The 15,333-nt window shown below is 48.8% G+C and overlaps 1 protein-coding gene across 1 annotated transcript; it reads left to right on the top strand.

The window, feature by feature from the left end:
- Positions 1-2,863: 2,863 nt before the first annotated feature.
- On the top strand, positions 2,864-13,838 carry LOC128930960 (putative inactive beta-glucuronidase protein GUSBP11). The gene is made up of 10 exons (XM_078355008.1): positions 2,864-2,972; positions 5,393-5,784; positions 6,503-6,689; positions 7,393-7,519; positions 8,168-8,272; positions 9,961-10,078; positions 10,277-10,391; positions 11,522-11,599; positions 13,201-13,407; positions 13,755-13,838. The coding sequence occupies exons 1-5, from the start codon at positions 2,864-2,866 to the stop codon at positions 8,190-8,192; spliced, it is 840 nt and encodes a 279-aa protein (XP_078211134.1). The 3' UTR covers positions 8,193-8,272; positions 9,961-10,078; positions 10,277-10,391; positions 11,522-11,599; positions 13,201-13,407; positions 13,755-13,838.
- Positions 13,839-15,333: the final 1,495 nt, after the last annotated feature.

Here is a 15,333-nt window from a genome sequence, read left to right as displayed (position 1 = left end):
AATTTTGTTTATCCTAAATCTTTTATTATCTGTTATTATATGTGCTCCTGAAGTGAACACTCTTTTTATCTATGATGCTTATGTAATCTATTATATCATATCTATGTGGTAGTTCTCGTAAATTCTTGTACTAGGAATTTTTATTTGCTGTTTCATGTTTGTTACTGAATTGTGAGAATCCAGTTGTGATTTTTAACATATCTTAGGTATATGTTAATAGGTCTAATATATACTATACATTTTATTGGTTTATTTTGAAAAAGGTGGGCATAGAATTCTTTTTTTTTTTTTTTTTTTTTTTTTTTGAGACGGAGTTTCGCTCTGGTTACCCAAGCTGGAGTGCAATGGTGCGATCTCGGCTCACTGCAACCTCCACCTCCTGGGTTCAGGCAATTCTCCTGCCTCAGCCTCCCGAGTAGCCGGGATTACAGGCACACGCCACCATGCCCAGCTAATTTTTTGTATTTTTAGTAGAGACGGGGTTTCACCATGTTGACCAGGATGGTCTCGATCTCCTGACCTCGTGATCCACCCGCCTCGGCCTCCCAAAGTGCTGGGATTATAGGCTTGAGCCACCGCACCCAGCCCCTAGAATTCTTACTATATTTATTTTAAATAGTTTGGAAATCCTGGTATTTTGAAAAGACATTGTTCCTATAGAGTTGTGTGATGAGTGTTATAGCTGTTATATACACATAAATATAATTTTGTTTTTCTTTCAAGAGAGGATTATTTTTATCCTAAGTATTTTATCTTTAAATCTTTGTATGTATTATTACATGTGGTGGTGAAGGGATGACACTTTTTTTCTCTGATACTTACTTAGTATATTACCTTTATAGCTACATGGTAGTTCCCCTAAATTCCTGTAAAAATAAATTTTTATTTGATGTTAAGTGTATGTTTTTGAAATGTGAGAATTCAGACATGATTTTTTACCTCATATTGACATGTTTGTATGTTAAAGAGGATGTATGTTTTAAAGGAGGACATGCACTGTGTGTTTTCAAGAGAACAGAGCAGTGCATGTATTGGGGAAATGTAATAAAGATGAAGTTTTTTCACCTTTATAGAGTGCGATCATATTGCTCTGGATTGCTTATTTCCTATCAAGTGACATTTTTCCTTAATGTTATTTGGAAAAATGTCCAAATATTTGGTTATTTGAACATATTTATTAGCTCTGGAAGATAATCCTGTTATTTTTCATGTAGAAAAAAACAAAGCTGTGCTCAGTGCTCACATGTATAATCCCAGCACTTTTAAAGTCATGGCAGGAGGATCACTTGACACCAGGAGTTTGAGACCAACCTGGGCAACATAGCATCTACATCTATTTTTAAAAAATATTTTTAAAAAGAAAAAAAATAGAGAAGGCCAATCCCAAGCTTAGAGATTTTTGTTTATTTTGTTTTTTTGAGACGGAGTCTCGCTCTGTCGCTCAGGATCAAGTACAGTAGTGCAGTCTTGGCTTACTGCAACCTCCACCTCCTGTGTTCTAACCATTCTTCTGCCACAGCATCCCAAGAAGCTGGGACTACAGGTGTGTGCCACCACGGTGAGGTGTAATGTTTGTATTTTAATAGAGACAGGGTTGCACCATATTAGCCAGGCTGAACTCAAACTCTTGACCTCAAGTGATCCACCCACCCTGGCCTTTCAAATTGCTGGGATTACAGGCATGAGCTACCATGCCCAGCCCCTAAGCTAGAGATTTAAAGCAGGAAATTAGAGAAAGACATTGAGAGAAGAAAACCAGGTGGTAAAAATACTCTAAAGGTTTTTATTTTCTAGCGTTTCTAAAGTGGCTCACACCTGGGATCCCAGCAGGAGTTCCAGACCAGCCTGGCCAACATGGTGAAAGCCCATCTCTACTAAAAACACAAAAATTAGCCAGGAATGGTGGTGGCCACCTGCAATCCTAGCTATTCGGGAAGCCAAGGCAGGAGAAATCACTTGACCCTGGAAATTGGAGGTAGCAGTGAGCAGAGATTGTGCCTCTGCACTCCAGCCTGGGTGTCAGAGCGAGACTCTGCTTTCCAAAGAAAAAAAAAAGTTTCTGCAACATTTGAGCCATTAAAGACAGGCACTGTGCCATGCAATTTTTTTATTTTTGGAGTTGGGGTCTTGCTCTGTCACCTATGCTGGGCTGCAGTGGTGTGGTAGCTCACTGTAGCCCCAGACTCAAGTTCAAGTGATCCTCTTACCTTGCTTCCCAAAGTGCTGGGATTACAAGCATGAGCCATCACAGCTGGCCTGTATGACACAATTCTGATGTCAACTCCCTGATGTTAACTTCAAATGCCACAAGTTAAGGCCACAAACCCCCACTAGGCTGCCTTCACATTAGATGCAAGCTGCAAGTTTGGGTGTCCTCAGATCACATGTACTTCTCACCAACTGGCTACAAATTCAGAGGTTCCCACAGTGTCCTCCGGTTTGATAATTTATAACAACTCAAAGAACTCAGAAAAGCAAGATACTTTTTTGTTAGATGAAGTCTCACTGTTAAGCAAAAGTACAATGGCACAATCTCAGCTTACTGCAACCTCTGACTCCCAGGTTCAAATGATTCTCTTTGCCTCAGTCTCCCTAGTAGCTGGGATTAGAGATGAGTGCCATCATACCTGGCTAATTTTTGTATTTTTGGTAGGGTTTCGCTGTGTTGGCCAGGTTGGTCTTGAACTCCCAAACACAAGTGATCTGCCTGCCTCAACTTTACAAAGTGCTGGGATACAGGCATGAGCTTTTGTGCCCGGCTGAGCATGATATTTTCATTACAATTTTATGTAAGAAAAACTGACAAAAGTAACACCAGTCAAAAGCAGAGACATGTAGTATAAACTCCGAGAGGGTCCTGAAGATGACATTTCTGTGTCCTCAGGATGCATCATCCTCTCAGCATACTGATGTGTATCTCAAACCAGGGAAGATCACCGTAGCTTCCATGTCCAGGGCTTTTATCACAGCAGGTGGGTTGATGCAATCATTGGCCAGGCAATTGAGTCCATCTCCAGCCCCCCAGTTCCTTTCTGGAGGTTGGGCTGACATCATGTGGCTCAACATCACAACCTTCAAATCGCATGGTTGGTCTTTCTGGTGTGGTTGTCCCCCTGGCCAAGTCATCTGGTTAGCATGCACTAAGCTGTGACCCTGGGGTGGCCACTATGAGTAACAGACACACCTGTCATTCAAGAATTCCATGGATTTAGAGGCTGGCTACCTCCAGGAATCAGAGACAAGACCAGAACCAACAGGGAAAAGAAGACCAGGGAAGTCTCAGAACAGCAAAGAAATAAATTCCTTTTTTTAAAAATTTTGTGTAAATGAGTTTATTGACAAAGACACAAGGTCACACTTCCCCCAACCCCCACCCTCCCCCAAAACAGGACCCTACAAGAACAGAGGAATGAGAAGCATTCTCATGGTAACATTTTCGCCACCCCGCCCCCCTTCCGATTTCTTTCCAGAGACTCAAGCTTCACAACACAGACACACAGAGCAGGCTTGGGTGAGGACAGACACTCAGGGAATCTCTGACCAGCAAAAGAGTTCTGGGTGTTTGCTTCTCCTGCCCTTTGTGTGATGCCAGCTGATGTTACAAAAACACACTTAGGCAGAGGAGGGGGCATGCAGGGCAACCTCCACTCACTTCCCTAATTTGGCCAAGCTTGGAATGAGCCAAGAGAGAAGTTGTGGTGGAGGCAACAGTTTCTGCCTCTCAGGAGAGGACCTTCCCATAATAAATTCTACTTCCCATAATAAATTCCTTTTTATATGTGTATATATAATGTATATAAAATATATATTTAATGAATTAATGTATTAAATATGTAGATTGTTTTATAAATAGAAATGTCATATTTTCATATAGCATAAACATTATACATATATAAATATATGTTTCTCCCTTTATTTACTTATGAGTTGAGTTGGAGTCTCACTCTGTCACCCAGGCTGGAGTGCAGTGGCATGATCTCAGCTCACTGCAACCTCTGCCTCTTGAGTTCAAGCGATTCTCCTGCTTCAGCCTCTCCTGTTGCTGGGATTACTTTTGTTAAATTTTGCCTAAACCTGCCTCATAAACAGTGAAATGTATCCTAATTTAAGTGTGTAAACCTTTTGCTAAGGTAATGTAAAAGTAAAATTAAAGAAAATAAGGAAAAAAGAGCATAAACCTTTGTGAAAAAGCCTTTAGGCCTTGTCAGTTCCTAGAATGTATTTATTTCACTACACTGGGGACTCCATTTCCAGTGTTAAGGTCCATTTTCAGAAGACTGGGCAAGCATCAGACAGGGGGTGGGGAGGAATTATACAAACAATTGAGTCCAGGTGGTGGTCCTAGGACCCAAGGGCCCCCTCTGTATGGCAGGGGCACCCAACAGCTGTAACTGATGTGTTCCCCGAGAATGACTTTATGGTCTAAGAAGAACGTGTGTTCTCAGCCCCAAGCTAAGGAATCAGGAGTGGCAAGACCCCAGAAGGATGCCAACTTATGAAACCCCGAGTCAAGAGGTCTAGCAGGGCACTTGGTTTCTCAGGTCACACACTTGGCCCTCTTCCAAGTTGTACTATCCTTCTTTCCTTTCCTTTCCTTCCTTTTCTAAAGGTTTTCAGTAAACTTTTTTTTGAGATGGCATCTCACTCTATCACCCAGACTGGTGCACAGTGGCACCATCTCAGTTCATGGCAATGGCCGCCTCTCAGGTTCAAGCAATTCTCCTGCCTCAGCCTTCTGAGTAGCTGGTCTGAGACCACTACCACACCTGGCTAATTTTTGTATTTTTAGTGGGAATAGGGTTTCTCCATGTTGACCAGGTTGGTCTCAAACTCCTGACCTCAAGTGATCTGCCCACTTCAATCTCCCAAACTGCTGGTATTACAGGCTTGAGCCGCGGCCCTGGCCTTTTTTTTTTTTTCTTTGTGATATGTCTCTCACCAGGCTGGAGTGCAATGGCATGATCTTGGCTCACTGCAACCTTCGCCTCCCAGGTTCAAGCGATTCTCCAGCCTCAGCCTCTCTACTAGCTGGGATTACAGGTGCCCGCCAGGACACCCAGCTATTTATTGATTTTTTTTAGTAGAGATCGGTTTTCGCCATGTTGGCCAGACTGGCCTCAAGTGATCCACCAACCTCTGCCTCCCAGAGTTCTGGGATTACAGGCGAGGGCCACCGCTGCACCTGGCAGGCATGGAAGAGGTTCCCTTGGGTCCTGCTCAGAGGAGTCACGCTGGGGAAAGCAAGTGGAGGTGCTCCTTGAAGAAAATAGGGAATCTCACATCTCAGCAGTTCTGTCCTGGCCTGCCGCCCTGGATCGTCCAGCCTGGGTCGGGGTGGGAAGACCTTGCCCTTCTTGACTGGGTTTGAGTGTGAGTGTCCCATTTCGCCAAGGCCTAGCCCGCGGTTCCCAGTCCCTGGCACCACCCAGCAGCTCCCGGCTCCCCCTCCCCTCCAGACCTGGCACTCGCCCTCAACCAAAATGGCGCCGACGGCCTCAGTACGTCAAGCGACGTGCCCGCCGGCCTCCTCCCGCGCTTCTTTTATCCCCGCAGCCGGAAGCCGAGCAGCAGAGCGGAAAGCCTGGCTTTGGGGTCCGCAGTGGTTTAGGCAGCGCCAGGGCTGTTGTGTGGCTGCACGGTGGTGCTGCAGGGCGGGATGCTGTACCCCCGGGAGAGCCCGTCATGGAAGTGCAAGGAGCTGGACAGCCCCTGGAGCTTCCGCGCCGACTTCTCAGACGACCGGCGCCGGGGCTTCCAGGAGCGGTGGTAGCGGCCGCTGCTGCGGTACTTAGGGCAGGGCCGGGAGGCACACAGAAGCCGGGCGGAGGGAGTAGGGGAGCCCGGGCCGCCTCGCAGGCTCCTTCCCCTTGTCGCCCGGGGGTTGGAGGCCCAGAGGAGGTTAAAGGTCAGTGGGCTTGGGAGCGCTGGGTTGGGGGAGTGGGGCAGGGAGGGGACCCAGGAGGACTGCTGCGGAGGAGGAGGAAGCGCCCCTGCCGAGCCCCCTCCCGAGGCGAAGGCTGAGCCCGGGCAGTGTCCTTTTTTTTAATGTTTGTTTCTAATTTTTAAAATATTTTTTGAGACTGGGCTTGGCCCTGTTGCCCAGGCTGGAGCGCAGTGGCGCAATCCTAACTTCTGAGCTCAAGCGATCCTCCTGCTGCAGCCTTGCAAGTTAGCTGGGGGGCTCCGTGCCTGGCTAATTAAAAAAAATTTTCTTTTAGATATAGGGTCTCACTACTTTGCCCATGCTGGTTTCGAACTCCTGGCCTTAAGCCATCATTTTATGTTGACCTTCCAAAGCACTGATTCCCGGCATGAGCCACCCAAACACTCCTCCCAGTAGTGGGGCCAGAGCGTCTTGGGCTGCACAGAGCTGGACCTGAGGATGGGGAGGAGGAGACAGTTTAAACATCCTGAGGTCAGCTCTGCAAAGAAGGCAGGAATGTACCTTGGTCCCAGATCTGTTTGGGGTCCTAGGAGCTGAGCTCCACTCTTCTCTCCACAGTTTGGCCCCACTCTGGACATGCAGGTTCTCTCCAGCTTCAAGAACATCTGCCAGGACTCGCGGCTATGGCATTTTTGTCAGCTGGGTGTGGCACAAATGGGAAGTGACCTTGCCAGAGTGGTGGACCCAGGACCTGCAGAGAAGAGTGGTGCTGAGGATTGGCAGTGCCCACTCCTATGCCATTCTGGTGAGTGCAGCCAGGAGCACGTAGGGCAGGTGGGTGGGTGTGGCTGCTGTACCGCATGGGAGTCCCAGGTGCCACCCACAGCCTGTCTCCTGGGATGGAATGGTGAGGGGCCCTTCCTTGCTCTGCCCTGGAGGCTGTTCCCTGTGTAGGGGGATAGGTGACCTAGTCTACCCCATTGGGATGCCATTCTTCCCGTCTGGCTGGCAGGCCTCAGCTCTATGCTGCAAGTTATGAGGGAGTGCCCGATAACATGGCCCCTCCTCATGCACTGAGCTGCCGCCCCCTCCCCATATCTCCAGTGTCTGCAGTGGGTGAATGGGGTCGATGCGCTAGAGCATGGGGGGTTTACCTCCCCTTCAAGGCCAACATCAGCAGCCTGGTCCAGGTGGGGCCCCTGCCCTCCCTCCTCCCTGTCACTATTGCCATCAACAACACACTCCCTCCATCCAGCCACCAGGGATCATCTGCTACATGACCGACACCTGCAAGTGGCTACCATCCTGCCTCCACCACACGCCCCACCTCCCCACCCCACCCAGTAGTCTTCCTGCTAGGGACAGATTTGCCTTCACAGAGTGGACGGGCCTGGATCTGGGGAGGCCACAGACATGTGAGCTGAGGTTAAACAACCCACAGCAGGGGTCCAGCAAACCACAGTTCTCCCACCCTGGATATCCCAAGGGTTACTTTGTCCACAACACAGACTTTGACTTCAGCTCGGCGGGACTGCAGCGGTCTGTGCTTCTGTTCACGACACTCACCACCTGCATTGATGACATCACCATCACCGTCACCACCAGCGTGGAGCAAGACAGTGGTGAGAGCTTCCAGTAGGATCCTTTCTCAGCGGGGCCCAGGGTGGCTCTGTTTGTTCCCTGTTTGGAAAGCTCTCCCAGGAAAAAGGTTCTCCCAGCATCTCTAAACCCTCCCAGGTTCCCATCCACCTACAAAGCTCAAATCCAGACTGAGCGGGCACCAGCTCCCAAAATCACCTGTGTGGTTGACCTCATTTGGAGAAGAGGGGTCTTCTTGCCTATGGTCACACAGCTCAGGGTCGCAATCCTGTCCCTTTCCCATGGAGCTACCCTCACTCCAGCTCCCCTCGGTACACATCGTGCTCAAGGAACAGGCAGCTTACCAGGTACTCCCTGTGGCCCGAGGCCCCTCCCTGTGGCCCCAGGCTCCCACCAAATCCCTGAGCAAATAGTGCAGTGTTGCCTGTCTGTGGTTTCATGTTGAACTAATTAAATGCTCAAGTGCTGTTTAACTGTGTGCCTTGATGACTGCCTCTCTCCATCCTTTAATGACCCCTGATGCCCACATGGCTCATGAGTGAAGGTGTCCCCACCCCAGATGCCCCCTCCCAAGGTGTGCTTTCAGGACTCAGCTCCTAGACAGGGACAGTCAGCCATTAGGGATAGGGTGGGACCAGGGCAGGGGCTCTCCTGACTCCTGATATCTGTTCGCCTGCCCCCCAGCGTTACTGCCACCTGCTATAGGTGACTGAGAAGTGGGCCTAGGGCACCTTCAGACTCAACCCCAATGATTAGGACATCCACACAGCCAGCAAGCACCACCTGAAGGTAAGACCCCTGCAGCCCCACTGCTTTCCTGGCCTCCCGTCTCCACCTGGCCCTGGGCCACTTGGAGCATTAGCACCATTGTTCCGTTTACTTCACCATTGGCAGACAGCAGTGATGATCTCAGGACATGGGCCAGTTGCAGTGGCTCATGCCTATAATCCTAGCACTTTGGGAGGCTCTGGTGGAAGGATCACTTGAGGCCAAGAGTTTGCATGGGCAACATAACAAGGTTTCATAACTACAAAAATTTGAAAGAAAAAAATAACAACAGGGCTAAGCAGAATTGGTGAGAGATTTGGGCAAGACCTGGGGCCCTTGGGTAGAGAGGGAGGTTGGCAGGGCTGATGAAAGCTGCCCTGCCTGGATTGACTCCTCTGGGCATCTAGACTGTGACCCTGGACCTCCCTTCACTTCCAAGAGCTCATTGGCAAAACTGCTGGGAAGCTGCTCACGGGATGCAGCCGGAATAACCAGGTGCCTCTAGCCCCTCCAACCCCCTGCTTTTTGCTGTCCCAACCTTGGGGAGCCCAGGGGGCAGTTAGAGCTCAGCAGGGTCCTGGCTCCCCAGGGAAGCAGCTCATCAGCCTCCCTGAGCATCACCTCCTGCTTGCACAGGTGGTCATGGAGCTTAGACTATGGATGTGGCAGACCTGCTCGATGCTCTCTGGCCTCCTGTGGGAGCCTATCAGGACCATGGTGGATCCCACAGAGGTGTGAGTCCCAAGGTACACCCAGGGGTTAGAGAGAGGTGTGATGGCATCCTGAACAGCAGACTAGGTGGCAGGGACAAACAGGGTGGATATGCCAGGGCCTGGGGTACAGGGGTATTACAGAACTCCAAGATCAAGGCAGAAGAGCCAGGAGTGGGGCATTTCCTGCAGGCCCCAATACTCCCATGGCAGTCTAGCTTATCAGGCAGGGAAGAGTCACCCTTCGTGGGGCCTGGTGTGGTGGCTCATGACTGTAATTCCAGCACTTTGGGAGGCAGAGGCTGGTGGATCACCTGAGGTCAGGAGTTCATGACCAGCCTGGCTAACATGGTGAAACCCTGTCTCTAATAAAAATACAAAAATTAGCCAGACGTGGTGGTGTGCACCTGTAATCACAGCTACTTGGGAGGCTGAGGCAGGAGAATCCCTTGAACCCAAAAGGCAGAGATTGCAGTGAGCTGTGATTGCATCACTGCACTTCGGCCTAGGAGACAGAGTGAGACTCCACCTCAATAACTAAAAAATAAAAAGGAAGAGAACTCATCCTTTGCAGATTTGAGGGAAGGAAACTAAGGCACTAGCTTGGCTGTGCCTGGAGCAGCAAGAGTCTCTCCCCACTCTGCCTGTGTCCCACGTCTCCCGCATTATGTGTCCCCACCCAGCCCATCTGGTGAAAGGCAGAGGCAAAGGCTGCCTCCTGCTGGCCTCATCCCAGGCTTTGGCTTCTGGGACCTGGTGTTTTTGGGTCTGGATTTGTTCTTTGCAGACCTGGAGGAGGAGCTGCTGGGGAGTCTCCACGTGTTGTCAGAGACCCCTCCTCTTGGTCAGCTCCCTGTGACCCCTGTTTCTCAGACTTGGAGGGAAATAAGGGCACACAATTGTGACCATGGAGGTGGTGCAAGGCTGCTAGGAGGAACAGGGAGTGTCTGCTACAGAACTCAGGGTTTCTTTAATTTACTTTTTTTTTTTTTGAGACAGGGTCTTGCTCTGTCACCTAGTCTGGAGTGCAGTGGTGGGATCTCTCCTACCTGCAAACTTTGCCTCCCTGGGTCAAGTGATTCTCCTACCTCAGCCTCCCAAGTAGCTGGGATTACAGGTATGTGCACCACATGCAGCTAATTTTTGTATTTTTTTAGTAGAGATGGATTTTACCATGTTGGCCAGGCTGATCTCTTGAACTCCTGAGCTCAGGTGATCTGCCCACCTCAGCCTGCCAGAGTGCTGGGATTATAGGCATAAGCCACTGCATCCAGCCTAATTTTAAAATTTTTAACTTTTTTTTTTTTTGAGATAGAGTTTTGCTCTTGTCACCCAGGCTGAAGTGCAATGGCACTCGGCTCAGTGCAACCTCTGCCTCCCAGATTCAAGCAATTCTCCTGCCTCAGTCTCCACAGTAGCTGGAACTACAGGTATGTGCCACACCCAGCTAATTTTTGTATTTTTTAGTAGAGACAGGGTATTACCATGTGGCCAGGATGTTCTCAATCTCCTGATCTTGTGGTCCACCCACATTGACCTCCCAAAGTGCTGGCATTACAGGCGTGAGCAACCACACCCGGCCAAATTTTCTCTGTTTGTCTTTAGAGATGAGCTCTTGCTCTGTCACCTAGGCTGGAGCGCAGTGGCTCAGTAATAGTTCACTGCAGCCTTAAACTCCTGGACTCAAATGATCTTCCCACCTCAGCTTTCTGAGTAGGTAAGACCACAGGTGTGCACCACACCCTGCAAAGTTTCTACATTTTTTTGTAGTAACGGGTTTTCACTATGTGGCGCGGTCTGGTTGAACTCCCAGCCTCAAGTGATCCTACCATCTTGGCCTCCCAAAGTGCTGGAATTACAGGCTTGAGCCACCGTACCTGGCCTTGAGTACAGAATTTCCTTAGGGGGTGACGAAAATGCTCTAAAATCGGTGATGGATGTGCACTAAAGTGTGAGTGATATCTCAGCAAAGTTGGTTTATTTAAAACAGCAACAGGCTGGACGAAGTGGCTCATGCCTGTAATCCCAGCACTTTGGGAGGCCAAGGTGGGTGGATCATCTGAGGTCAGGAGCTTGAGACCAGCCTGGCCAACATGATGAACCCCTGTTTCTATTAAAAGTATGAAAAATTAGTAACTTGAATGAGGGGCAGGGTATCCCACCTGCTCCGAGCAGCTCTTTATGAGCCCCAGCTATTTCTGGGGTCCTCAAATGAAACCTCCCAAGTAATACCCAAGTCATACCCAACATGGGCCTCCTCCCCTTTTCTAGCCCTGGCTGGGAGATGCTGAGTGACAGAGGCTCAGGCTTTGGGTGTTCCTGGCAAAGCCTCACCCCAGGAGCCCCACAGCTCAGGCCCAGTCCATGGTTCACATGGCCCCATTTCGTCCTCTTTTTCCCTTGAGAGCAATTTGTCCCTGGGAGATCCTGGATCCCTCATTCAGGTGCAGTGCTGTAGGGCAACACTTCTTCCGGGGTGACCCAGGCCTGCAGTGTCCCAGTGTCACTGGCAGGCCTTGACCTGGCCTCCACCTAAGCCCCTGTTCCTCCTCTCCCACAGGGAACATGACATCCTCTTCCCAGGGTACACCCACCTGCAGAGGGCCCAGCCCCATCACTGGAGCCACTGGATTCTGAGGTGAGCTGGGTGAGGTGCTGGGGCTGTACTGGATGGGAGGACCCTGGCTGCCCTGACCCTCCTGCCCCTGGCTTTCCACAAAGGTGCCATGGTGCTGACCCTAGACTCTGAGCAGCTGCTGGAGGTTCAGAAGCTGATTGGTGTCCTGCCCCTGGGGAGGTGGGTGAAACTCCAGTGCCCTAAGGGCCTGGTGGGGGTGGCTGCTGCATAGCCCAGGGATTCACACATGAGCTGGGAAGGGCAGAGAGAGTTAGAAAATCAGGTTATCTGCTCAGAGGGGGACCCTGCATGGATCCCCAGGTCTTGCTAAGGTGGGGATGTCCAAGCCAGTGAATGTGTCTGAGCAGGGCTGGCCTTAGTGTAACACACTTAGCGTAATCCAAACCTTGGGGAAATGACCTGATTTATTCAATAAATGGACTGCAAGGGACAGCACTGAGATCAAAGTGGGAAGTTGTCAGGATCAAGAAAATCCTAACAGGTGAATCAAACAATCCCAAGGAGAGACTTTATTTGGATCCTGATTCACACAATAAATACATGAAATGACTGGAAATTTGGAGCTAGAAGGAGAGTTGACAGTGATAAAGAGCAATGGTGTGAGATGGTTGGTTGATGATGGTATTGGGATTATTATATTTTTTAAAGAGTTCTTGTCTCCGGGCACGGCGCTTCACACCTATAATCTCAGTAGTGTCGGAGGTCAAGATGGGAAGATCCTTTGAATCCAGGAATTCTAGGCCAGCCTGGGCAACATAGCAAGACCCTGTCTCTACTAAAATACAAATTAAAAAATTAGCTTGGCATGGTGGTGTGAGTCTGTAGTTGCAGCTACTCAGGAAGCTGAGGCAGGAGAGGCCACAGTGAACCAAGATCATGCCACTGAACTCCAGCCTGGTTGACAGAGACCTTGTCTTGAAAGAACAAACAAGAATTGTATCTTTTACAGACATATACCAAGAGAGTCAGGGAGGAAATTATATGATGTGTGGGATTTGCTATAAAATCCTGAGAGGGAGAGGAGAAGCATGTAGGAGTATACATGTAACGAGATTGGCCATCAGATAACAAGTATCTGAATCTGCTGCCGAGTAGGTGAAAGTCACCACACTAGCCTCTTGTTCCAAAAAGCTTGAATAGAAAGTTTGCGTAAAAATTCACTTCGTGGATTTGTAACAAGTATTGAATAAGATCCTGTATACAGAGTGTTTTATCACCATGGCTTGCAGGTAGCACACAAACATTGTTTTTAGTTTTGTATAGTCCCTGTCCATTAATCACACCCACAAAAGGTATGTTGTTCACACCAAGAGCTCTGGCCCATGGACCTTTGTCCACTTGGTGGTAATTTGTTAGAATTTGAGGTTTAGAATGAGGAAATACCGGCGTTCAAAGCCCCAAGCCTACTATGAAATAGCAAAGCCAATGGTCCCAGATGCCTTCGTAGTACACCTAGTAAGTAGGACCATTTTTCTCTCACCTTGTAGGCACACTTGAGTTCATTCACTCATTTTTCATTCATTTCTTATATGCCATGTATTGGGTACTAGGGATCCGTAATACAGTTGGCCTCTAATTGAATGGAAGCACCACTTTCAAAGCATCATTGCAGGATGAGTATTTTGTGTCAAGTGGATTCAAGGGACAGTGCGAAGGATCCATGGCCTCAGTCATGAAGACCCTCCCAAGAGCCAACCATCCTGGGCACATATAAATGAGTGGAGACATGGAACTCACCCTTACAAGGCCTAGAACTTGACAGAGCATACAAGACAGAAGCCCAAATAACCAAGAACAGGAAGCTGAAGGTGAGAGGTGGGCCCCAAAGGATTCTGTGAAAATGCTGTGTGTTTGTGGATTTATCATGCCGAACGAAACCTTTGTTTTTATTCACAGGTTAGATACACTCTCTATATAGAATTCTATATATATTTATCTATATACAATCTATGAAGGGACATTTCTGGGTTTTCTGAGGCCTATGGTGAAAAATGGAGTATCTCCGGCCACTCAGGATGAATAATGCAGTCACCGAGAGGGGCAGGGTGGCCACAGGTGGCCAGCAGCAGGGATGGGCATTGTGAGCCTTTGGGTGGGGTTGTGGGAAGTGGCATTGTGAGCCACTGGCCTGACTTTGTTGTTTCCTGGTAACCAGGTGACATAGGAGGCTTTGTGGGTAACAGGCATCAGCCAGGGCCAGCAGCCTTCAGTCGGAAGCTGATGGAGGAGGAGGAGCTCCGACTACTCTAACGGAAGCATTTGTGCCCTTGTGGCTTGCTCTGTTGCAGCACTTTGGGAGGTCAAAGCAGGTGGACCACTTGAGTCCAGGAGTTAGAGACCAGCCTGGACAACATGTTGAAACCCCATCTCTACAAAAAAAAATACAAATTAGGCACAGTGGTGGATGCATATAGTTCCAGTTACTCAGGAGGCTGAAGTAAGAAGATGGCTTTAGTGTGGGACGTGAAGATTGCAGAAAGCTGAGATCACAACACTGCGCTTCAGTCTTGGCAACAGAGTGAGACTCTATCTCAAAAAAATTGTATACTTTATTGAATCATTTATATATGATTATTTTTGATTACATATTGTTTAGTTCACTACTTTAAAGCCTGCTTTATTATTTCTGAATTTTATTGACTCATTTGTGCCTTAGTCTGTTTCATTACAAATTATTGTTTAGTCACTACCTTGGAGCCTGTTTTCTTTTTTAAAAAATTTTATTACACTTTAAGTTATGGGGTACGTGTGCAAATCTTGCAGGATTGTTGCATAGGTACACACATGCCATGGTGGTTTGATGCCTCCATGCCCCCATTACCTACATCAGGAATTTCTCTTAATGTTATACCTTCCCAACCTCTCCACTCCCAACTATCCCTTCCTTAGTCCCACACCCCCCAACAGACCCCAGTGTGTGATGTTCCCCTCTCTTGTGTTCATGTGTTCTCATTCTTCAACACCTACTTAGGACAGAACATGTGGTGGTTGGTTTTCTTTCCTTGTGTCAATTTGCCGAGAATGATGGTTTCCTGATTCATCCATGTCCCTGCAAAGGACATGAACTCACCCTTTCTTAAGACTGCATACTATCCCATAGTGTATATATGCCACATATTCTTTATTCAGTCTATTATTATTAATCGGCATTTGGGTTGGTTCCAAGTCTTTGCTATTGTAAACAGTGCTGCAGTGAACATATGTGTACATGTGTCTTTGCACTAGTCCTCTCGTGTAACTCTCCAGGTCCGGCTCCTGCCTGTGGTAGACACCTTTCCAGGCTAAGCATTGGCTTTTTGGCTTCCTATTTCAGCTCAGAACATTTTCAAGTCAGCCTCTCTGGTCTCAGCTCTTCCTCCTGGCTGCATCTACAGGCCCAACTCCTGCCTCACAACAACATTTGGCCCAGCTCCTGCTCAGCTTCTAGCAGTCTGTGTAGGCTCCAGCCTTCCTCAAGTTGGGCTTTCCAGGCCCACCTTTGGCCTCCCAGTGGCCTGGACAGACCCACCTCCTGCCTACCAACAGGTAGGCCCAGCTCTTACCCTTGATGTTGGCCTCCCCAGGCCATTTCTGCCTGCCTGCGTGCCTGTCTCATGGCAGCTCCTGGCTCTCTGATGGCCTCTTTAGGCACATGTCATGCCTCACCATGGCCTCCCCAGGCTGATGGAGGCTCCTGTTTTTCGGCATCCTCTGCAGGCCCAGCTTGTTCCTCACTAGACGATTTAGGCCTGCAT

Source organism: Callithrix jacchus, chromosome 17 (assembly GCF_049354715.1).
Source record: "Callithrix jacchus isolate 240 chromosome 17, calJac240_pri, whole genome shotgun sequence".
Classification (NCBI taxonomy): domain Eukaryota; kingdom Metazoa; phylum Chordata; class Mammalia; order Primates; family Cebidae; genus Callithrix; species Callithrix jacchus.
This window is presented reverse-complemented; position numbering and strand designations above follow the sequence as displayed.

Coding starts and splice junctions, on each gene's coding strand:
- LOC128930960 (XM_078355008.1), top strand. CDS start 2,864: ATGACATTTCTGTGTCCTCAGGATGCATCATCCTCTCAGCATACTGAT. Junction 6,690..7,392: donor CCCACTCCTATGCCATTCTG/GTGAGTGCAGCC, acceptor TCCACAACACAG/ACTTTGACTTCAGCTCGGCG. Junction 7,520..8,167: donor GACAGTGGTGAGAGCTTCCA/GTAGGATCCTTT, acceptor CCTGCCCCCCAG/CGTTACTGCCACCTGCTATA.